Consider the following 25,925-nt stretch of genomic DNA (forward strand, 5'->3'; position numbering starts at 1 on the left):
AAAAAAAAGAAATGTGAAAAAAAAAATAAATAACATGGTGACAGGCAAAACACACACACACACACACAGAGAGAGAGAGAGGAGAGAGAGAGAGGAGAGAAAGAGAGAGAGAGAGAGAGACTACTTTTCCGCTCTATTCAATAATTTCATTTCATCATCAAATTCACTATGCAAAGTATGCTTTTCTCCTCCAAGCACACCTATATTATGCCACTTCTTGTATCTGTCTACTGACTTCCTTTTCCACTTACTTTAGCTTTGAATTTTAAGTCTTATTTCAAAGGCTTTTACAATTCTCATTTTTACCTACTGCTTCGTTGGCTTTGTTCATTGCTTTAGGCCGGGATCCTTGCCAATTCTATTTCTTTTAAACCCTATTTCTAAAATTAACAACAAGTTAAACTGCCACATGCCCCAGTACTGTTTTTTTTACTATTTCTAGTCACCGGATGCCTTTTCAAATGTTCATTTCCATTTGCCTTTGGCATGACTTTTACCTAAGGGACAAGCAAAATCCTACATTATTATTCTCTCTCTCTCTCTCTCTTTCTCTCTCTCGCCACATAACAGAAAACCTAGTGCATTGATTGGTACTTGGCACTAGCAAAGTCATTAATGGGAAGGTTTTAGAAGTAATTAAACCACACATCCTATCAGAAACGGGGTCTAAAAAGACTTCCAGATATCATCTCCATCTACTTGAAGCCAAAGACAGGATTCACTATAGTTTTACACTTTTCTTAATGCGGGACTCTGACTTAAACTTTGAAATTTTGGGATTGTAACTGTCCTTTCTTATGTTTAATTCAAACTTTTCCAACGTGATTTCCATTAGTTTCTTCTTATTCTTTTTATAGTGGAGTTAGAATTTGAATACTTATTCACTTTTTATTATTATTAATATTTTCCTATGTAGAAAGATAATTCCTCTGTCAGTGACTTAATTGCATTTTCCCCTAATAGTGGTTATAAGAACCCATTTGTACTTTCTCATACAGGAGCCCCTCAGTGCAAGATAGCTATTAACCACCAATAACAAAATTACTATATAATAGTCCATCATTCTTAAGCTTTTTTCTAGCTAAAAATCTATCTCCTTCAGCTGTTCCAGGAGTTTAATTTTTATTGTCAACTTTTATTGTCATGCAATTCTCCATGCAGAATTGCTATTGTTATCAGTAAAATCAATAGTATTTTATTTTAAAATAAAATACAGCTAATTAAAAAGTAGATACACATGCTCTTATTTCCATTTTCCATATTTACACGACACTCAGATATAGGTTACTACCAACAACTCTGATGGGAAGAGGGAGCAAGGGATGATGCAAAGCAAAGAGTCGGAGCCACAAAGCAGTGCTTCAATCGTAGTCTATAGGAGTTGGAAATGGTAAAGAGGCAACTGGAAAAATCTAGAGCAGGTGGCAGCAAACCTCAGTCCATAGGCCAAATCCAGTCTACTTCCTGTCTTGTAGGGCCCAAAAGATAAAAATATGATTTTACATTGTTTACACATTGAAAAAGAATCAAGACTATTTTGTAACTTATGAAAATTCTATAAAATTCAAATTTCAGTGTTCACAAATAAAGCTTTATTGGAGCACAGCCTCACTCATTTGTTTATGGATTATGTAGGGTTGCTTTTACACTACAACAGCAGAGTTGATTACTTGTGACAGAGATTGAATGGCCCACAAAGCTGGAAATAGACTCTTTCTGGCCCTTTACAAAAGTTTGCTGACCCCTAATCTAGAGAATTAACTTCAGTAGTTTGGTGGCCTAGTGTTTACATTAAAGAATCTCTCCAATTTAAGAATTATACTTAGGTTGGTTATCTCACATATATCAGGAGTTCTTATTTTCTGAGATAATTCCATAGGAATCCAGAATTGGTCCCAGAAGATGATGTGGAATTTATTTGTTAAGATTAGGAAAGAGATTAGCCTAAAGAAAATCATTTGAACAATGACGGCTCTCATACAGGGGAGGTGGACTCTAGAAACATAGAACGCTGGTGAGTGATCAAGAAACCCCCAAATCCTTTGGGGGGTATAGAGGCATTTAATAAATTTTAGTAGTTTTATGTGCATTTATTTGAAAAACATCTAACATGTTGTCTATAAGTTATTTCATTATTTGAAACCTTAACTTATTAATATTTAACTGAAGTGAAAGATATTGGAGCTGTCATATTCTTCTTCAATATAGGAAGCCTCAATGGAAGATTGATTTCTTATATGACACAATTTTGAAAGATGCCAGAAATAACTGACTCCTTTTACACTTAAATGACAGCTACTCTAAGCTTCCCCTAGTTTCCCATTGTAACCAGTGTCAAAGGAAAGCAGCATTTCTAAGGAATTATATTTCAGCACTAAACCAGGTGAGCACACGTGAGCTAGTGCGTGTGCGCACGCGCGCACACACACACACACACACACACACACACACACACACAGTCTTTTTTTGATAAACAATGGGCTTAGGTTTCCTTTGGTCCAAGTACCCCATGAAAATATTTTAAAAGGCCAAATGCATTAAAGTGATCTAAACTGTCTTGCAAATGTTGCCATTGTTTTTTTTTAATTTTTAATTTTTTGTGGGTACATAGTAGGTGTATATTTTTATGGGGTACATGAGATGTTTTGATGCAGGCATGCAATGTATAATAATCACATCATAGAAGATGGAGTATCCATCCTCTCAGGCATTTATCCTCTGTGTTACAAATAATCCAATTATATATACTCATATTCATTGTAAAACATACAATTAAATTACTATTGACTAGTCACCCTGCTGTGCTATCAAATACTAGGCCTTATTAATTCATTCTAACTATTTTTGTACCCATTAAATTTTTCTTTTTATAATTATAGACAGGCAATGGTTACTGTGTGTATGAAGTGATATACTGGTACTAATCAACCTATTAAATTGTTAAATGACTTTCCCATCAATCCCCTTTTCCTGCCACCCATTCCCATCACCTCCTTCTATTTACATAGGCATATGAACCTGTCAACTTAATCAGTTACAATGGGAATGTTAATTTATTATAACAGATGTTAATGTGTGCGTTGAAGGAGGAATTCTATTTTTAAAAAGCACTTGTAGGGTAGGGGAAATGTTAAAAACTCAGTTTCCGGCAGGAACATTCAGAAATATAGGCAAGAGTTTCTTTAGAATAAAAATCTGCTATTCTGCAAAAACAATGGGTCCAAGAAAACTGGAAATGCCAACTAACACAAATTCACTTTTTATTTATATAAAGAGAAACACGATCATGGATAGAATTCAGGAAATTTCATTAATATTATTCTTTGGGAGCAATAGTAATCAAGGCAGGTTTCACCAAGTTTGGTTACCTCAGTAATATAGAATGTGACATGACAAGACAATCTACTTCTTGCTTCTATTTGAGTATAACATAGAAAGAACTCAAAGGGGGTGGAGTGGATCAGAAACAAATGAAACCTCTTGCTTCTTGGCTTTATTTAATGACTTTTTTGGCCTTTTTTCTCCTGAAATCAAGACTCTAAATTTGAATGCACTTACTAAGTCAATCACAAAATATTTTTTAAACTTCCAATATATTGTATAATAAAATGTTTAGTACAGAATGCATTTGATGGGTATGCTGATTTTAAGGGATGCAATCATTTTCTACAAAAGTTTAGCTACTTATAGGTTACAAATCTATAAGATCATTATAGATTTGTAATCTATAGATCATTTCAAATGGAATAAAATATCAAATAATTGGATGATAACTAGAATTAGAATTCTTGGAATAGATGGTTTGTGCCTGTGTTATAATGACGTGCATTTTTTTAAACGCAGTTTATGAAATACGATTAAAATGGACCTATATTTACCATTAGAGGGGAAATTTTTTTAAGTCATTATCCTTAGGTTAAGCTTTAGAAATTTTATTGTTAAAGCCTAAATATGAATTTAGGAATACCCTAAGAAAAGCATGATTCCCTTGTTTCTTTACCCTTTCAAAATGAAACACAGAAGACTGTTTTTAATCAGAGATGGAGGGGTGGTTTCTGAAGGTCAGGAGCAAGGATTCCTGTGTATGAACCACTTGCGCAACAGGGTGGTCTATTTCTAGTTCCTAGACGGGTATACCATAGGAGCAACTGAAAGAGGGTTGGGATAGGTTCAAAGAAAGAAGTCTCCGGCATCCTGGTTTTATGTAATGACTCTCCTTGGCCTGAAGATTAAAAACTCCAAGAAGAATATGGCTTTTAATTAGTATCAGGAACTATATATTGAAAACTAAGTAGCTGCATATTAACAGGGGTGATAATATCAACAAGCAAGGACCAACTTTGAAAAACGGAGCTATTTCATTTGAGAAAAGAAGACTGCCCAAGTTAATGACCTATTATTTGTGAAGAAAGTATTTAAGAAAGGATTATCTTATACAGGGATTTTCTAAGAAACAGCCAAGTCACTACTTGCACCTTCTAGATATTTCCAGATACCACAAATTTAAAATAGTATAATAACGTGAAAATAATGCATGTGGGTTGACTGAGGAGGCCTACAGAACAATTGTACACTAAGGACACTTATGCCTTAACTGCTTTTAAAAGTCCAATTATTAAAATATACTGGAAAACCTATGCAGTTCATGATCATGCAATACAGTCCAACAATCTAGAAAATCTGGTCTTAGAAAAAAATATCATTGTAACAACAAAGAAAAAAAAACTTTGGGTAGAAAAGATCAGGAAAAAGACCATGTCACTAACAAGAAAGGGTTTTATAAACAGGAAAGTATAAAAGCTGAGAACAGTTATTCTTTTCTCTGATAAATAGCTTAGTCTCAAATACATTCAACTATCTTTTATTTCGTAGAATATTGAAAAATAGATTCTGAGAATTACTCTGAACTTATCCAGAGCCAATGCCAATATTTTGAACTTTCCCAGCTCTATGGAGCCTGGAACTGGTCAACTACAAGGACTTTATTTATTTATTTATTTACTGGGTTCAAGCAATCCTGCTTCAGCCTCCCTAATAGCTAGGACTACAGGCATGAGCCACATCTGGCTTGCTTGCTTGTGTACTTTCTTTCTTTCTTTTTTTTCTTTCTTTCTTTCTTCCTGTCTTTTTTGTATTTTTTTATTTTATTTATTTACTTATTTATTTATATTATTATACTTTAAGTTCTGGGGTACATGTGCAGAACATGCTGTTTTGTTACATAGGTATACACGTGCCATGATGGTTTGCTGCACCCATCAACCCATCACCTACATTAGGTATTTCTCCTAATGCTATCCCTCCCCTAGCCCCCAACCCCCAGACAGGCCCTGGTGTGTCATGTTCCCCTCCCTGTGACAGACTCTATTTATAATAGAGAGTAAAAGAATTGAAAACAAGGCCAAACAATAATGGTAATGACAAATATATGTCACAACATAAAATGTGGACTTCCTGCCTTTATTTTTGGAAAAATTATACTATCCCAATTTTATCTGAAATAATAAAATTATACCTTTTTGGGTTAATTTATATAGCCAAAGTATTCTATATCAAAGTATGTTTATGACCAGTTTTATACTGGGAAGACAAAAAAGTGACCATCAAATAAAGCTTACCAGATGGGCTTATGGAAAAGAAAACTATCTGATATTACGCCAAGGGAATTATTTTTAAAACAGTCATAGATCATAATATTCACAGTGAACAAACTTTGGATAATGTTGAACTTTGTACATTTAATTTATAAAGAAAATTATCTATGTGGCCTCTAATAGGTAACAAATTTTGTAAAAGAAGAAACAATGAAAGTTTTCTGTAATGAAGGATTGTAACCTGTTCAGTAAAATATCATATGGCCTTTTAAAAGCAGAAAGTGAGAAAACATGCCAAACTTCTATCCAAGACCTTATTATAATTTAAATGAGCTAAGTATACTTTTTAGATGAACCTTCAAGATGAAGACCATATACACTGCACAAGTAAAATATGCTACAATATACTGATGTATTTGTAACATACAATTGGTTCCCTCACCAATGATATATGCCCAGATAAGGCATAAAGATGATCTCCAATATTTTCTCAGAAAAATAGTTTTAAAATAAAACCCTAGCTACATTTTTATCTGATTTTACAGGACTGCTTAGTTTATGATTTGATAAGAATTTCTGAGTGAAGAAATTTGTCTCTATGCTTAATATAAATGCACACTTACGCAGTTCACCTGCTGCATTTCGCCCACCAACTGCATACAGATATCCTTTGAGGGCACTTAGGTGGAAGAAGGTGCGCTTTTCATTTAAAGATGCAACTTGCATCCATTTATTGTATCGAGGATCAAATCTGAAGACTGTATCAACTGCCGTTTTTCCTTTTGTATCATAATTACTCTGTCCACCAACCACATAGAGAAAATTTCCAATGACGGCGATGCCATGCTGGTACCTTGGGGCATCCATGGGGGCTAACGATTTCCACTCATGGGCCTTTTCATCATACATGCGCAATTCCTTACTGACAACCAGCTGCTGCCTCAGCACTCCTCCTAATGTAACCAAGTGAGTGGTGTCAGACCTAATGGCAGTCCTGTCTGACTGCATAACTGGCTGCATATATGGCATCATTTGGTAATTGCTGGCTTCCAAAAGCAAATTCACACAAGTATTGTCAGTTCTCATGAAATCCACCGTTTGCACATAATTAATGAGCTCCTGTGGTGTCATCAGTGGAAATCGTATGTTCTTCATTAATTTTGCAGCAAAGTCCATCCGAGGCTCTTCCAGGCGAAGCCAACGACAGGTAGCCTTAAAGAGCTCAAGTTCAGTACAGTGCTTAAGGCTATTACTGGAAAGCACAAAGGCAAGACGCTCAAAAGGGAGTTTCAAGAACTCCCCCGTGCTCAGCAATGCAGGAAAATTCTTCAAGACGAAACTGTTAACGTATTTATCCACTTCGGTTAGATTGTAGGTGTTGGCAATCCGTCCAACTTCAACACAATTGTCTAAAGTGACCTATTAAGCCAATTAAAAAAAATTAAAACATGACTACTTTCATGGCAATCACATCTTGATAGCACAAACACCTGTTCTAGAATAAGAATAAATTATGCTTTTAATGTTCATATAGATACAAATAGGATTCTTATCTAAATGTATCAATGATCTACATACAGATAATTTGCAAACCACCTTTACTTAATCCAGTAGAAGGCTGACTAAAAGAAAATGATCAAAGTCAGTAAGTTAGAAGCTACTCTAAGAAACAATGTTATAACTGGAATATGGCCAAACTAGTTACTCTTCTTTCCTCAAAAATGTATCCCACCCCCACTCCCAAAATACTGATAAAATTCCTGCCAGATGGAAACTTGGGAAAATAGAAGGTTGTTCTATTATGATTCATCTCAATCCACTTCTTAGTCGTTATTCTTAAAAATACCACACAGCTAGCAGATTCATGAACAGAAAAGCTCTAATACCCAATCCCTAGATTTCCCTTTCATGTAAATAGGCATCACTCATTACTATCATTCATTTTGGTTCCTTCAAAGTTATTACTCATAATGAAAATAATTTAATAAGATAATTATTCCCAGGGTAAATTAATTTTCAACATTATTTATCTGGAAATAGAAGCAAGGAAATGTCTTTCTTAAGGGCAGAGGGGCATATCTACAACAAATCTCTCATGTAAATGAGATTTTGGTATCTGTGATGACTGCTTCCATCTGGGCAACATAGCTTTCCTTAGCCACTCTTACTTTCAGCACATTCTGTTTCTCTCTGGCATCAACATGAGCCCAGAACCATCTCCCCACCATAGAGCAAAATATACCATAAAGTGAAAAGCTGACAAAGAAGAGAAGTGACAGAGAGGCCTTTCCTCAGTAGAACCTCTTTTCAATGCTCTAATAACTGACTCGTCAAAGGAAAAATAGGAAAAATAATATTAGCAAATATAATACAAAGAACAAACCACAAAAACAAGCCTACCATAAAAAATGCCAGTGTGTATGCATACAAACACACGGATCACAGGCAAAAGACTTAAATGTTTGGTTGTTTTTAAAATTTTGTCAGGTTATGTGTCCTCAATGCCACACAAACTTTATCAATGTATTGTTAACCTCACACCTGTATAGTTAACAGATTTGGCAGATGGTTAAGAGAAAATAAAATAATCCTCCTGTTGACATTTCTTTAAAAACTGAAATAGAGCTAAAACATTACTCCTCCACATAAAATGACAGCCCAGTTAGGATACAATATCACTGAAATCTCTAAGGTTAACACACACACACATTGTTATTTTCATAGATTATTTTAATTAGACTTTAACTTATGGGATATACATGCAGAACGTGCAGGTTTGTTACATAGGTATTACACCATGTAACTACCATGGTGGTTTGCTGCACTCATCAACCAGTCATCTACATTAGGTATTTCTCCTAATGCTATCCCTCCTCTAGCCTCCCAGCCTCCGACAGGCTCTGGTGTGTGATGTTCCTTCCCCTCTCTGTGCCCATGAGTTCTCATTGTTCAACTCCCACTTATGAGTGAGAACATGTGGTGTTTGGTTTTCTGTTCCTGTGTTAGTTTGCGGAGAATGATGGTTTCCAGCTTCATTCATGTCCCTACAAAGGATATGAACTCATCCCTTTTTATGGCTGCATAGTATTCCATGGTGTACATGTGCCACATTTTCTTTATCCAGTCTATCATTGATTTATTACTCAAAAAGAATTTGTGCTCTTTTAAGTAGCTGATTTGCTTTACAAAAATGTTTAATTGCTTATTTTACTTAGTAGCCATATATTTTAAAAATACCTAACACATAACTGTAACATAAAAAAATAGAAAAATAAGTTAACAAATTATGAGTCTCTAGAAATAGACAGCATAACACTGTATAAATACCCTGGATTTCTAACGTGGTTAATAAAAAGTCCATTTAATCCAACTTGAGGAGCTGCAGGTTGGTGGTTCAAAAATTTAAGTTACATAAATGGAGTTACAGTCAATACCTGTTTTCCCAATTCACTGTGAGTGGAAGGAATTTGAGGTCATGAATTCACTTCCCAAGACAAGTAGGAATTATCTCATCCCCAGAGTGAAGGTGATTTATACTTTTGAAGATGTTTATAAGTACAGTTAGGCAAAAGTTGATGACAACACAAATATAATTCCCAAGTATGCAAATTCTCATCATTATTGATATGATTACTAAAAAACAACAAAGAATGGGTACTTTAAGAAGGCAAAATGATACTACCAGTTGCTAGTCACCAAACTGAAATCTAAATTTATCGCATGTAAAATAGAGCAAGATTAAAGATTAAAAGCCAAACTGTATAATTTAGAAATGGGATCAAGGTATTTAATTCCTTCACCTTTTCCCTCTTCAAATTTATCCAGTGAGAAAATGATTGCTAGAATAACACAAGAAAGAAACTTACATTTTATTTACAGGCATTTGGAAAATACCTTCTGTATATCAGTACATTCATATACACAGACACACAAGACTAGAAAAGACTTTGGCAGACCATCTAACCAATACAAATAGCTGCCTACTTTTTTCTTTAAAATCACCAGAGAAAGGTATTCCATAACCTTCCGAACTGTTATCTTCTTGATAGAAGAACTAAGAATTTTCTTTTTTTATTTCTTTCAGTTTTTAATTTTTGTAGGCACATAGTTGGTATATATATTTATGGGGTACCCAAGACTAAGTATTTTCTATAGCTCATGTACAACAGCTACCATAATGTGAGTAAACAACAAAGGCTAAATACTACAAATATCAAAAATATAAAAAGTAAAGATACAATGATAGATGCAATTAAAAATAGGATACCTGTTGAATTAATGTAGCAAATTACTAAAACCTTATTAATTTCAAAATGAGACACAGAGAAGAAAAATATGTAATAGGAAATTAATTCTTAGCAAGTATATGTAATCAAAGCTTAAAAATTAATCATAGAATATAGAAATTAAAGAAGCAAAGCCTACAGTAATAATTAACAATATAAATAGACCAAAACTGATGGAATTATAGTAAACAATATTCAGATAAATACATAATATTCTATAATGGTTCATTTTAATCCACTTCTCCATCATGATTCTTAAAAGTGACTCAGCTAGATCTCCAAACATTAAGCCTAGATAGTATTTTTATTTTATTTTTTTATTTTTTATTATTTATTTATTTATTTTTTTGAGATGGAGTCTCACTCTGTCACCCAGGCTGGAGTGCAGTGGCGCAATCTCGGCTCACTGCAAGCTCCACCTCCCGGGTTCACACCATTCTCCCGCCTCAGCCTCTCCGAGTAGCTGGGACTACAGGCGCCCGCCACCACGCCCGGCTAATTTTTTTGTATTTTTAGTAGAGACGGGGTTTCACCGTGGTCTCGATCTCCTGACCTCGTGATCCGCCCGCCTCGGCCTCCCAAAGTGCTGGGATTACAAGCGTGAGCCACTGTGCCCGGCCAGATAGTATTTTTAAATGGATACATGTGTTTGTGTATCCATTGGATACATGAAAGGATAAATGGATAATTGGATATTCATAAATGGATACTTGGATTTATAATGCAATTTACATATATAATAGAATACACACTGAAAATATAAAATATGAAGTTTAAAGCTTATTTAAAAAATTTCTAAGTAGAAATTTCATCTGAGTTCATCTTTTATCGCTTCTCGGCCTTTTGGCTAAGATCAAGTGTAGTATGAGTTCATCTTTCATTTCATCTGAAAACCCGGCCACAATTCCAAAGAAGGTACACTTGAAAACAGAGTTATAACAGAAGTTAATCCAAATAACTACATTGGTATTTAAAAAGAACAACAAGGCCGGGCGTGGTGGCTGACGCCTGTAATCCCAGCACTTTGAGAGGCCTTGGTGGGTGGATCATGAGGTCAGGAGATCAAGACCATCTTGGCCTACATGGTGAAACCCATCTCTACTAAAAATACAAAAATTAGCCGGGTGTGGTGGCACATGCCTGTATTCCCAGCTACTTGGGAGGCTGAGGCAGGAGAATCACTTGAACCCGGGAGGCGGAGGTTGCTGTGAGCCAAGACTGCACCACTGCACTCCAGCCTGGTGACAGAGCAAGACTCCATCAAAAAAAAAAAAAAAGAACAACAAAAAACGATAAAATTCTTCAAGCACCTATGGGAACCTATGAAATTGTTCTTAAAATAATCAACTGCTCATTTATATTTCTTTGATATAAATTATTATAAATTATTCTTTTATAACCAAACAACATTCATAGTCATCCTAAAGGCACTTCCAACATCATAACATTGCAAGTGGTATTCTCAATAACATACTGGTCCTCACTGCTGCTGTACTATTCAAATTATAACTGATGTACCCAAAACACTGTCATTAACATAATTTGCTATTTTAATGGAAGATTTCATCTGAAATCTAGGACTTTTAAAGATTGGCATTTTATACAAAGAAATTCCCATTTAGAAAAAAATGGGTATCTGCTTTTTTTTTTTTTTTTTTTTTCTGGCTAGCCCAGTGAAGCAGTGGGAGTGAAGAAGGAACAAAGAAATCTGTAACTGGTTGTGATCAATTAGTTGTAAACGCCACTGCACTCGGACCAGCCAGTATCTGCTTTTGTACTCTCAAGAGAAATGCAAAGACTAAGAAATCGGCCAAAAATTTGGGGAACTCCTTAGCCATTCAATGTGCCAAATTCTACTTGGTGCTATCTAGTTTATTAAAATGACAGCCTGATATCTAGTACAATCAATGCAGAGAATGAAACCATGTCCACAGAATAAGACTGGGAAGAAATCAAACAAGCTACTTTAGCAGGCAGAGAATGTACAGGTATCTTTTCTCAAGCCTCCTTCCACAGATGAGACCCTCACAAGACACAAAGAAGAGACACTTTGGTAAGAACAAAGGGATAATTGAATAATAAACACCTCTCTCTCAGTCTTTGTCTTTCTTCAGTTTCTAAATGCTATTTGAGGTGAATGCCACTGGTGTCTCCAGCCCAAAATATTCAATTCTCTATTTATTTGCACTTTGAATGCAGTTCTTTTATTGAATGCAATGTTAGTTATTACAATGGCTTTTGTGAGGCTGAAGAGGTTTGAGCCCAGGCTAGGCCTCTTCCCAGACAGAGTCCCAGATAGCAGATAGGCAAGAATGGGTGCTCAAGGTTATAGGAGGGATATTTAGAATATTTAACAACCACACAAGATGGGTATCAACCAATCAGAATGGATGGCCGACCATAAGCAACGGGGATGGCCTTCTATGTACTATTTGCCCAATATCAGCCCTGTCAATAAGGAAGTCAAGACTGGTTTGGTGGGGAGGGAAATAATTTTGATTCATTTTTAATTTTAATTATCTATACAATTTGTCTCTAACTTGCATTAAATGCCCTCAAAGGTGAAAAAAAATCTTAAAACATGTCTGTTAATCTTTACGGGTAAATACAATTTAGATTAAATGAAGAATGTGAAATATATGTACTATGCAGGAAATCCTCAGTAATTTAGTAACAGAGGCAAAGCAAAAGGAACTGTCTTCTCCAATGACTTCTGATTCTTTTTGTTTTTCTTTTGAGAGAAACATATTCTCCCTATTCCTCTCTCTTGTCTCCTTCCCACTTATGTACCTCCTTTATTTTCTGTCTCCAACTCTTCATCACCGCCAGTCACCTCAATAAACTTTCTCTCTACTTCATTGTGAGCTCTCCATCCCTATCACTGATAACAATTGTGCAGGTGGAACCAGTAATCTACCTGCATCAAGGGGGGAAAACACAATTAAAAAATTATTTTAAGAAAGATTATCCCCAAGTCTAAAGTCCAATGACATCTTCATTCTCTTGTTAAAAAATGCTTTTATACAAACATAAAGTGATTTCTCTCTCACCTTTATTCTGTTTTGTTCATTCTATATATTTGTGTATTTAAATTGTAATCTTTTGAGTTCAATTACAGATGCCCTATTTCAGCAACCTAACATTAAATTAGGTTGTTTTGTGAACTAGCCTAAAATCCTCCATAACAAAAGTTCCGTGAGGCAAATGCTAGATGCTAAAAATTTCAAATTGCAAACAAAGGATAAACAAAACTTGCACAACTTTCTTATAAACTAGCAAATGGGGCTGGGCGCGGTGGCTCATGCCTGTAATCCCAGCACTTTGGGAGGCTGAGGCGGGTGGATCACCTGAGGTCAGGAGTTCGAGACCAGCCTGACCAACATGGAGAAAACCCGTCTCTACTAAAAATACAAAATTAGCCGGGCACAGTGGCGCATGCCTGTAATCCCAGCTACTCGGGAGGCTGAGGCAGGAGAATCGCTTGAACCTGTGAGGCGGAGGTTGCGGTAAGCAGAGATCCTGCCATTGCACTCCAGCCTGGGCAACAAGAGCGACACTCACACCCAAAAAAAAAAAAAAAAAAACTAGCTAATGGGCACAGTATTTAACATGTTGTAGTTATACAATGTCATAAGGACAGAACCAATGCAATTTTTAGGTATGACTAAACAAAGGCAATTTTCCATTATCTCCATAGTATATAAAAGTGGTTTTAGTTTTACAGAAATTTTTACCTACTACGCTTCATATCTATCCTTCATTGTCATCCTTCTGTATTCATTTCATTGTCCTCTTTTCCATAACTCCAAGAAAGTAACATAGCAAAAACAAAAATGCCACATCCTATAAACCACTAAGAAACACTGCAAATGATGGCAAAGTTAGAAGGGAGGTTGGCTCTTGTTCTATTAACACTGATGCTCTGTTATAGAAAACTGGTATCTCTATCCCACCAAAGGCAAGTGTGGCTTTACTACTGTATCTAGAGGTATCATTCAAAACTAATACATACATGTTTTCTGGGTTCTTTACTGATTCACATTTTACGTACCACTGTTACTGATTCACATTTTAGGTACCACTGTTCTTCTTCCTCCACACAAATGATTGAGAATAGGATAGTACAGAATTGTATTAGAAGGGAATTTTTCTGTCTAGAAGTTCAAACCCAAATAGTGTTTTGGTTATGTGAACTATAATATCACTATATCATTAAAAACATAAAGCCTATTTCCTCTAAAACATCTGATTTCAGCACACAGTTCTTAAACATGAGAACATTATATTAAAATTTATCTATAATAACTTAGCTCATGGAAGAACTTCAAAAAATCCTCCTTTAAAAAATATAGTATCTTGAGATGTTCAGTTTTTATAAGTAGAAAATACACTGGGCTACTATTTTTCCTTTTTCACTTGATTGCTGAGAAGGAAAGGGGAAATAAATAGAGCAAGGCTGAACATAGGTTTAATTAAAAAACAGAATGCATGAAAGAAGGGTAAAGGAAAACTTGGGTTTTGCATGTTCCTGGAACTAATAATCTGCCAGATTTTCTCAAAAATTACAATGGATTCTGAGAGGGAGGAGATTTCTACTCTAAAACCATACAGACATATCCTCTGCAAAAAAGGATGAAGCACAAGTAAGGTAGAATAATGCAAAGAAAAGAGGTAATTCCTAAAAGTTCATAGGCAAGAAAATTCTAAAACTGAGAGGTAGGAGTAAACTCTATCACAAGTAATCTTTGCTACAGAGAAGCCTCTTCTCCATTAGAAATAGGTTTTAGGATGTCTGCAAAGGATGCAAAAAAAATAATGAACATGATATTTCAGGCAATATTAAGTGTTTATAAAAATGAAGACATTTCTAAATTGTTAAACAATTATAATAAATGTTTCGACACAGGTTAAGGAACCAACAGTCTAATTACTGGAAATTAGCAATACGAAGTGACTATGGTCTCATCTTTAAATAAAATTGCTTTAAATACAATTATCTAGAACAAAATTCTTTTCTATTATTGTGACAATAATATTACTGTAACTTTTTTGTATTGTGTATTATCCAGTTTGGTCATTTTCTTTCAGGTAAAGGAACTGATGTCAATCAGTATCTGAAGTTCTAAGTACTAAACTTCAGTATTAGAGGATAGGCCAACAATGTCTCTTGTTAATGATTAGTTCCAAAGAAATCATGGCACTTTCCTTAATTTGGCTCAGGATGACTATGTATTGCTAAGATCAGTGTAAAGCAATGTTAAGAGTCTATAAGTACAAGCTTTAAGTGTTACTACTAAATTAAATTCTGGACTTGAGGCATTTTGAAAATCACAGTCAATATGATTCATTTTTCCTTGAAATGAAGTTGTTATATCATGCCAGTGACACAACCAGAGGTGAAATCCTAATAGCTCTTGAGGGGATGGGCCTTGTATGATCAAATTAAAATAAAATTTAGCACCTAAATTCAGTAATGGAGGCAAGCAATAGCATGGACATTAACCAACTTCACTTGGGCTACTTGTGCAATAAAGAAGACAATACAAGTCAACAATTTAGCACCATGGTGCCATAAAAACCCTTAAAAGTAGCAATTAGTTCAAATTTTATAAGTAATTGTGAGACAGTAGTCTGAGTTTTCTATAATCAAACATACAAAAAACACACTTTCAATAGGCCAGTTAAATTAGTTATTGGCTGACTTTTAAGATAGTAAGTACCTTAATAATAAAATAATTAAGGATATGCTCTCTTGAAAGTTAGTGTTTTAAAGAAGGTTCCATGTTCAAAAAATGTAAGTTGTAAAGATCTGACAGCAATTATTTACCTATATTAAGATTGATATGAGTTAAACAATTATAAAAAACATATCCATCAACATAATGAGTTAGAAAATATACCAAAAATTAATATTGCCAGAATTCTTAATCAGAAAAACAAGCTCCAAGACCTCTGGAAGTCTTGGCAATATTTCTGTCCAATGTAGCCATTTATCTCCCCAGAAGTAAAATTTAAGGGTCTCAAGTAAAATAAAACACTCTTTTCAGGAACTGAGTGACTACCACTAAGTACTTCATCGATTGGTAGTTGTATGTGCCCTATCTTATCTATTAAAAAATGGCTAAACACTATTCAGTAGGTGATATGTTTCTATGGAATCAAGACTTACATTCTTACAGGTTTGCCCATAGGTATTAGTTCTTCTTAAGATCTAGCTCCCATCTTAAAAGAAGAAATCTTAAAGAGTTCTAGAAGCTCAGGTTACTTTTCCATTCAATTACATTTAAGAAGCCTGCTTGTATAGTCGTTAAGGTGAATAAAACCAGATTATGGTATATACCATTATCAAACAGTTAAAGTATATATCTTTATCAAACATTATTAGTATCTAATGTCATTTGATTACACAGAGGCTGTTTTTTTTCTTCCTGAGATGGAGTCTCACTCTTGTTGCCCAGGCTGGAGTGCAATGGCGTGATCTCAGTTCACCACAACCTACACCTCCTAGGTTCAAGCGATTCTCTTGCCTCAGCCTCCCAAGTAGCTGGAATTACAGGCATGCACCACCATGTCCAGCTAATTTTTGTATTTTTAGTAGAGACGGGCTTTCTCCATGTTGGTCAGGCTGGTCTTGAACTCCCAACCTCAGATGATCTGCCCGCCTCCGCCTCCCAAAGTGCTGGGATTACAGGCGTGAGCCACCATGCCCGGCCAACACAGAGGCTTTTATTAAATGATTCTATTTCATAAAAATGTACCTGTTTCAATCTCACCTTGCTTACAGACCACATACTACAAGACACATCTGTCTAATGGCAAGTTTCACATTCCTGCACAGCGGATTTCATGAGTCCTAATCTAAACAGGCTACATCAGAGTCTACTACAGGAAAAATCGGATTTCAAAATATCTTACCCCAGATATGAGAAATACTTTACAGAAGTCCAAAACTGGCAGAATCTGTAGAAAACTGGCAGCTTCCAGTGTGTCTTGAAGGTTGTCCATATTAAGAGAAAGCTTTGCAGTATAAATGAAATCAATAATTTTCCTTAGACCGACTTTGCTCACACCATGAAGTTTAATGCACATTAAATCTTGTTCTTTCATTCCACCTTAAATAAAAAGACATTCAATTAAATGAAGGTGGATAATTATGGTCAAACTCACTTCTGCTGCTAATTAGATGCAATAAAATCAAGGGAAAGTCTTATTTTATATAAGCAGTCGTATTAGAGTCAGTCTGCTGCACATTTTATCTTTAAAAGAAAGTACTTAAAAAAGATAATCTCTATACTAATGGAGGTCATATATGATGCAAGTGCTTCCAAAATGTTCTCACTTCCTATCTTTTGACATAGAGTAGAAATTGTATTAGCAGGACACAGAGTCTCTGATGGCCCACTAGATATGAGCTTGAAAAAGAAAAGCTGTGAGATAAAGATGGACAGTATGAAAAAAGTGCATCAATTTTCCACGTTAAAACAGCACCACCGAAAACCATACATACTGTTGTGTACTTCTTTTGAAGCTGTTTCCAAAAGAACTAAATTTCATGTTAGAAATGAAAAAGATTTAAACACGGATTTTTCATATTGTTTTAATGTGGTTTCAGAGTTTTAAATGGCAAACTACCTGTGAACATAGCCTTGAAGTAATCACTAGCAGATGCCATCATGACTCTATGCACAGGGAAAGCATCATCTGTGTCACCTGGCATCAGGGTCACATCACAAAGCAATCCTTCAAGTCGAAGCTGGTCAAAGCCCTACAACAAGAACATGAGTTGAGTCACTAATCAAGGTAAAATGAGGTTACAAATCTTCGTGTGCTAAAATTGTTTGAATATTAATGTGGTGCAACATATGTGGAACATAAAGCCAACAGAATAATTATTCGGGAGAAGAAAAAATAACTGCACAACTTTCCTGATATGTGACAATGCATATTTTCTTTCACTGTAGGAATAACACAAAATTAAGACTAATTTAGCTTAAAAACGATTAAGGAAAAAGTATATACTTTTGCTTATTTACACAATTATCAGCTTTTACCTTATTTTGAAAAATAATTACAATGTGCACTTTTACTTTCCCATCTGCAGAATGAGAGTATTAGACTGTCCAACATTCCTTTTCACGATAATTTAATAGTCCTTTTATAGTGGTTGATTGAAGCATCTTGGTTTTGTTTTGTTTTGAGGGAGGTTGAGAAAGAAAAGTAGAGAGCAACTGTATTAAGTACACGATAGTTCTTTTTACTAATTGTATTATTTCATCTCTTTGAGAAGCCTATATTCAGTACATTGCTGCTGCCTGACCAAATATCTTTCAAGTTTAAAATTTGAGACTTAATTATCTTTGTTTGAAAAAAAAAAAAAAAGCCCAGGAAACCCCAATGTGAGACTTAATTGTCTCCAAATGCCTAAAGGTTTAGTGGAGAATTAACAGGCTAGCAGCCACAATTCAGAGGAGTGACAGAGCTCTGGTGAGAAGAATCCTTGTTGATTAGCTTTTTCACTACACCCTGATGGTCTCAACTAATGACAAATAGACAGTTGTTCTATTGATATAAGTTGGAAGAATGACAATCACTTTTAAGATTATAACAGGTTGAATCTACAACATACACATATTTCAAAACATCATGTTTTTCATTTTTTATCTTTTATTTTTAACTTTTGTGGGTACAGAAATGTATGCTTTAGGGGATGGATACCCCATTTATCATGATGTGATTAAAATATCATGTTTTACATGACAAATTATATATAATGTTTATTTGTCGATTAAGAATAATGAATTTAAAAAGATTATAACAGGCTAGTAAAGTACACCAAAAGGGGACAATATACAATTTAACAATGATACAAAAAATGAACATTTTGGCAAGATTGAGTCTGTACTTTCAAAGATAGAAATGTTTCATTATAAAAAATCAGGAAGACAGATACACAAATTGCTTTCTAATAATATAATACAATAAGAACCAATAGCATTGATTACTCTGTCCCCTTCATATTTTAATGACTTCAAATAAAACTATGTTTTGTTTCACAGATTTAAAGAGCAAAAGGCATAACATATTAAGAATGCAGTTTTAAAAATATTGATCCTACACATATGTGTAATATAAACCCCAGTTAAGCTTCTCATTTTAATTTTAAAACTGCTTTTTAAAGAAAATGCTTGAATTACAGAACTGGAACTTCAAAGAGATGATCTGATCCAGCCACTCTCCCTCTAGGGAAAGAGATGAATATTTTTATTCCAAAAATATTTATACATTATACATACACTTTAAAACAAGATTATATATCATATTTTTCTTTTTCCAACAATGATTGACATGTTTATGTTAACAAATATCAAATCTTTCACAAATGCCCCTTTTTCTTTGTAAACTCAAACATTATATATCCTATGCTACTACTTTTATTTTCCATTGCTAATTCGTCTGCTGTCTCTGTTATTTAGAAAAGCAGAAGTAAAATAATAATAGCTCATCTTGTAAAAAGAGATGCCAATTTTAAGGGAATATTCTCATGCTGAAGGCATGAGAAGAGTCACTTCCGCTCTTTTTTCTTTTTCTTTTTTTTTTTTTTGAGACGGAGTCTCGCTCCGTCGCCCAGGTTGGAGTGCAGTGGCGCGATCTCGGCATTGATATTTGGGGTCTAAATTGCAATAAATTTGTGGGAATCACCTTTCAAATGTAGAGTATTGGGAAGTACTGAATGAGCACACTAGGGTGTGGGAGAGGACAGTCAAGCATCAGCTGAAACAGTTGAGAGACTAGCATCTTTGAATTCCCCAGTGTTTGGCATACTGTTGGTACTTAATATATGTTCCATTAATGCATGAACAAACAAACAAAATTTTTCTCAAAAGCTACCACTGGTAACTTTAAAGCCATGTAGTCACAATGGGTAGGATGTAAACTTTGCAACAAGTTAACTGGAAACCAGGAACTTATTTGTGAAACCTCTCCCAATAATAAAATGAGTTGTGCTTAAAGTATTCGTTTGTGGTAGTTTGTGGTAGTGGTAAAGGTTAAGGTAAGAGAAAGAGTAGTGAAACGGGAGTTGGGGAGAAAATGCTGGCTCTCAAACTTGTGTTTGTTTTCTCCCTCATATAAATTTCAGGTTTAAAAAATTAAATATGTGCTTGTATGTTTTTTGAAGTCAAAATACAGAAGGATATAAGTTAAAAACTTAAAGGCTACCTCTTTCACTTACTAGAAGTAACTACTGTTAACAGTTTAGTAAGCATACTTCAAGACCTCATTCTCTACATATCATAATCTACATTATGCTTGTATTAAAATATATAAAGGCCTTTTTAAAGTGGGTTACTATGCATACTGTTGTGCATTTTAAAATTCACTTGAGCAGATAACACAGATAGTCTTCTATCTCAGTGCACAGGATGTACTTCATTCTTTTAGTGCATGCACAGTAATCTATAGTGGGGGAATGTCATAAGTTATTTATCCATTCCTGTTTAGTTGAACACTCAGGTTTTCCCTCAATTTCTGCAGTTATAAGCAATGTTGCAATTAACCTCCCTGTACATACACTTAGTTGTCTATCTGTGGGAGATATTCTCAGGATTGAAGTTGTTGGTTTGAAGGATATTTATTTTTAAAGTTTTGAATAGCTAATGGCAAGTTAAAGGATTTGATTTTTCTTGGGAGAAATAACATACTTTAGGCATTGGCGTAAAAGAGAGATGTCAAGATACTAATGAGATGAGCCTAGGTACCGTATGCCCCCTTTTTTTATTTATCAAATAGTTTTTTATTCTTCTTCTCTAAAGCATATGTAGACAATATCTTTATAAAGCAATTCTGGCTTATTTATTCAAAAGCAATGATTGTATCTGATCCATTATTTTCTTCCACTAAAGAACAAAAACAAACAAACAAATCCTTCTTGGCTTATTTGCTAGCCTCCTGCCTTTAAAATATTCCTGCAAATATTTTACAATTGGAGTTGAATAATGTCAGTATGTTCCATTCCTACTACGTATTACTTCTTTTTCCCTCTGAAAAAAGGAGTAGCTAGTGCATCTTGTATCGTTAGCTGTGTAATTTCTTGTTTTGTCCATATTCCATTCAAACTGCTTGTGGAGATATGTAATCAATGCTCAAGATCTGGACAGCTTTGCTCAGCTAAGACACCAGGAGCTTTTATTCTTTTCACAGATTTTATCATTTTGCATCCCTTTACACTATCATTTTTAAAAAATCCTTTAACCTTTCTCAGTATAATCTGGTGTTCCAAAAGAAAAGAAGTTAAGGCACCTAGAGCATTTTTAACAAATTCGGAGTATCTTCTATTCCACGCTTAATGTATCTACCTTTGGCAAGTTATCTGCTTTTGTAAGGTTTTACATTTATTTTCACAACATACAGTGTCCCTTTCTAAACATTTCATAACCTTTATTTTTATATGCATAAATGAACGACCCCACTATCCAATTCCATATTAGCGAATTTTATTCTACATTATGTCTATCTTTATCCAAATGATATCTGTCAATTCAGATTGTTTTCAAACAAATTCTAAACATCTTGTTTGTATATCATTTTCCGGATATCCTTGTTCTGTCTAAAGAGAAGCTCCTTCTGACTATACACATTGTTGTGTACAAGAAGGCAGTCATTTCTCTAAACACCTTTTATTCTCTAATCTTCTAGTGGAGTATGCATACATTAAAAGAAAAAGAGAGAGGTTCATTATCCTCCAACATTCTCATCTGCCTTCTATATATCTACTTTTTGCTTTCACTCATAAATCTTTCCCCCTATTTAAGAAGCCTTTCAAAGATTCCTGTACACTCGAAATAAGTCCTTTTACTGTAAAATCATTTTTTTCACCAAACTTGTACTCACTCTTCTTGAAAGATTTACATGAACATTTTTGTCTGTTTCCACATGCTAGTATACCATATACCTATGCAGCTCTGCTTTAGGCAAATTGTTCCGTTTCCAATTAGTTTTTCAGAATGTCCTTAAAACTGCTTCTGTTGATTTAAACTCATCATCTTTCCAGTCTCTCTATCTCAACACTTATCTTAGTTCTCTACTTTTCTGTCTCTGTGCCTTGGATTTAATTTAAGAGCGGCTTGTCTGTCCTCAATTTCTTTAATATTTCCCTTTCTTCTTCTATAAATCTCCCCATATCTTCCTTTATTTTCTTCTCCATATCCTGGAAAAATAGCATAATTTAATGCTATTTTGATGCCGGAAAATAGCATTAAAAACATGTTTTTTCTCTTCACTGTATTAAACTTACCCAATGTATCAAAACTTCAACCTCTATTAAACAGAGAGAGGTACATATCTAATACCAGGAAACAATGAAAGTCTGAAACATCTAATGAGTTTGATGAATTTTAAAAAGATCATATTAAAACAACAGAATATGACTTGACATTACAGGATTATAACATGGAAACCACACAAGCTATGAATAATTTGTATAAAAATTACTTGGATGTCAATAGCTTTCAAGTGAAATATAATGCTATTGTGAAAAAAAGCTACATTGATACTGTCAGGTATTTAAAAGGAATTTGATAAACAAATCATTCAACTAAATTCTACATTAGAACAAACTTACTAGCATATTATGTCTAGTTTTGATCATTGTCATTTTAAGTAGAGAAAAAACGAAATGCATCCTGAAAAGAGTAGTTAAAATTATAATGGAAAATATGTTCTATGAACAAAGATTAAGGAACTAAAGAAAGTTAAGAAATGGCTTTACTCCAATGTTATGTAAATGTAATGTATTAGATAAAAACAATACCAGCCATGTTTTTATGAGGCTGCTCTTCATTTTATTCAAAGGACAGGAAAAGGAACAGATGCACTTAAGTTAAAAGAAACATATAGGCTGGACATAAATGTTTATATTAATTTTAAACTCTGTGCTCATTATACAATACTGTTTAGACTTTAAAAACTTCTTAAAGGCGTTCCATCACTGCATTATAGCACAACTTCTGGTTTTCAGAGACTTCTTTGATCTGATCCCAACCTTATTTTTTATTAGTTCCCTATATACTCTGAACCATCTTATCAGGTTGTTCTCCAAACTATCTCATTGGTGATAAAAATTCTTTTTTCTCCTGGAATATCCTCCCTCCTTCAAAGACTAGTTTAAATTAGACCTCCTTTGTTGTTGTTGTTTTGTAGAAAAGAGGTTTCATCATGTTACCCAGGCTGGCCTCAAGGATGCCCCCCAACCACCACCTGTCTCAGCCTCCCAAAATGCTGAGATTACAGGTGTGAGCCACCACATCTGCCCAAATTTCACCTCCTTTGTAAAGCTATCTCTCATACAATCATCTCTAAAATAATTAGGCATTTTTAGTCTGGATTTCACCATTACTTATTCAATTATATCCTATAAATTTATGTTTCCAGTAAGAGAGATTCAATTTACATTACCTCCTGAAACTCTTTCAAATCAGACAAAAACATATGGAAAAAAAGTTTCAAAACATTGAAGGAAAGGGATCTGTGAAAGATAAGAAACAAATTAGGTGAGCCCTATGACTGTCTAAATTTACTGCCTACGGATTTCAGACAGAGGTACAGGGAGTGGGAACCCAGGCAAAACCTAGTATTCTCCTAGAGCTGAGAGTCTGGGGACATCAAGTCAGATAGGACAGAATATAAGAAGAGAGATCAGTACACAGAGAGGATTCCAGAGCTCGAAAAACAGTCACCCTCAAGTATTCCAGCGAGTAATGAGAAGCATATTTGTCTGCAGAAAGAACCGCCAAAAAAGAGCACAAGGAATACTCTCCAAGGTTCACAAAGGGCTGGAAGTCATTTCTATTCAAACCATGAGTGGAAACCTTACAAGGCTGGGGTTTTAGGCATCTGCCAGCCCCACTGTCACCATTGTCAAAAGGATTCTGCCTCAGTACTGGGGGAAAGTTTGCTCTAGAATAAATGCTGGCCTGGTGCCATTTCACAAAGCTTAAAAGTAAATGAAAACCACATGTTAATGAGAACAGATGAATTGAGAAAGAAAATCAGAATGCAAACTTTCACCAAGCTGATGGTGAGTCCCCACCTCACCCCACCCCCTATCTTATATTTCCCAGTGTACCCCGACCTGGACTTAGGGCATCATGTAAGCTGGAAACAGTCACCTGTCAACAGACAGAAAAAGCTCCAGGAGAAGCCCCCTACTTTTTTTTTTTTTTTTTTTTGAGATGGAGTCTCGCTCTGTCGCCCAGGCTGGAGTGCAGTGGCGCAATCTCAGTTCACTGCAAGCCCCGCCTCCCGGGTTCATGCCCTTCTCCTGCCTCAGCCTCCCGAGTAGCTGGGACTACAGGCGCGTGCAGCCACGCCCAGCTAATTTTTTGTAGTTTTAGTAAAGACGGGATTTCACCATGTTAGCCAGGATGGTCTTGATATCCTGACTGTGATCCGCCCGCCTATGCCACCCAAAGTGCTGGGATTACAGGCGTGAGCCACCGCGCCCGGCCACTTCTTTCTTAAAGAGAAGAGGATTCTCAAAGCTCAGAGAGCTTGGAGAGGAGGCCTCGCCTCGCCTAGCCCCGCCTCGACCAGCCCCTCCCCGCCTCTTCCCGCCCCGCCCCGCCTGGCCTGGCCTGGATCCCAAGGCAATTTCAAGGCATTGGTAGCAAGAGGAGTGACAATGGTGACAGTGGGGTTGGCAGATGCCTAAAACCCTGAAAAAGAGGAACCTTTCTCCTTGGTCAGAGAAGCAGTGATTGTCCTTCTGTGGTGAATATTCAATTCAATTCCTCTGTCTTTGGGCCAAGATGTGGGTGCAGCCATGATAACTGCATGGCAGGGCAGGGAAAATAAGGTCCCAGCTTTCAGGCCAAAGGGCCAAAATAGAGCCCTAGCAACTGGAAAGAATCCGGAAGATGGTCCAGGTAGAGGAGAATGGAGAAGAGACCTCACAAAGTTCCATACCATGGAATACTGCTCAACAGTAAACAGGAACAAACTATTGACATACACAACAAAATTAATGAATCTCAAAATATTATACTAAGTAAAAGAAGCCAGCCCCAAAAGCTTACAGACCATATAATGTCATTTATGTAACATTTCCAAAAAGACAAAAATTAAGCAACAGAAAACAGATCAGTAGCTTCCAGGGTTTAGGGATGGTGGTGGGTATAACTACTAAGGGGTAACACGAGGGAGTATGCTGAGGTCATGGAATGGTTCTGTGTCATAATTCTGGAGATTAAATGAAACAATATATATATGTTGAAACTCATAAAAGTATGTACTAATAAAAAATTGACTTTTATTGCATGTTAATTTATAAAAATAAAAGGATGGTAAAAGATATACAAAGCAAACACTAATTAAAATAAACCTAGCATGACTACAATATCAAACAAAATAGATCTCAGAGCATAGTACCAAAAATTAATCAGGTAATTTCATAATAAAGGTCAGTTTACCAAGAGAATACAAATTCCTTAGACGTTTGTGTGTTTAATAGCAAAGTTTCAAAATACATGAAGCAAACTCTGAGAGAACTACAAGTAGAAATAAACAAATTTACAATTATAATTGGAGATTTCAATACCATTCTTTCAATAATTGATTTTAAAGGTGACAGAAACCAGTAAATATACAGAAATTAGCAAGGATACTGAAACCAGTAAATATACAGAAATTAGCAAGGATACCTTGACCTAATTGGCATTTACAGAATACTTTACTGAAGAACAGTGGGATGCAAATTATTTTCAGGTATATGTGAACCATTTACAAGATAGATCATATTCTGGGCCATAAAACTAGTCTTAAAAAATTTAAAAGGATTCAAGTCATACAAATTATTAATAAGTTCTCTGATCCCAGCTTAATTATATTAGAAATCAAAAACAGAAAAATCTCTGGAAAATACCCAAATGTTTTGAAACTAAAACATACTTCTAAATAACCCACAAAGAAATCAAAAGAAAAACTAGTAAGCATTTTGAACTAAATGAAAATATAACATCAAAAATTGTGGAGTGCAGATGAAGCTCTACTT

General features: G+C 35.1%; 1 protein-coding gene and 1 pseudogene across 5 annotated transcripts in view; one reads left to right on the forward strand and one right to left on the reverse strand.

Annotated features, from left to right (window-relative positions):
- The window catches only part of KLHL13 (kelch like family member 13), a 234,818-nt gene that overhangs the window by 11,488 nt on the left and 197,405 nt on the right, over positions 1-25,925 (reverse strand). For all 5 annotated transcript variants that reach the window (XM_032757505.2, XM_058441793.1, XM_058441794.1 and 2 more), the window contains 3 exons: positions 17,513-17,645; positions 16,796-16,992; positions 6,218-7,013 (listed from right to left, as the gene is read on the reverse strand). In XM_032757505.2, the coding sequence (XP_032613396.1) occupies positions 6,218-7,013; positions 16,796-16,992; positions 17,513-17,645 (1,126 nt within the window). The remainder of the gene's footprint in view (positions 1-6,217; positions 7,014-16,795; positions 16,993-17,512; positions 17,646-25,925) is intronic.
- Positions 10,708-10,787, forward strand: LOC116812409 (U2 spliceosomal RNA; annotated as a pseudogene).

This window comes from Hylobates moloch, unplaced genomic scaffold, assembly GCF_009828535.3.
Source record: "Hylobates moloch isolate HMO894 unplaced genomic scaffold, HMol_V3 SCAFFOLD_7, whole genome shotgun sequence".
Taxonomy (NCBI): domain Eukaryota; kingdom Metazoa; phylum Chordata; class Mammalia; order Primates; family Hylobatidae; genus Hylobates; species Hylobates moloch.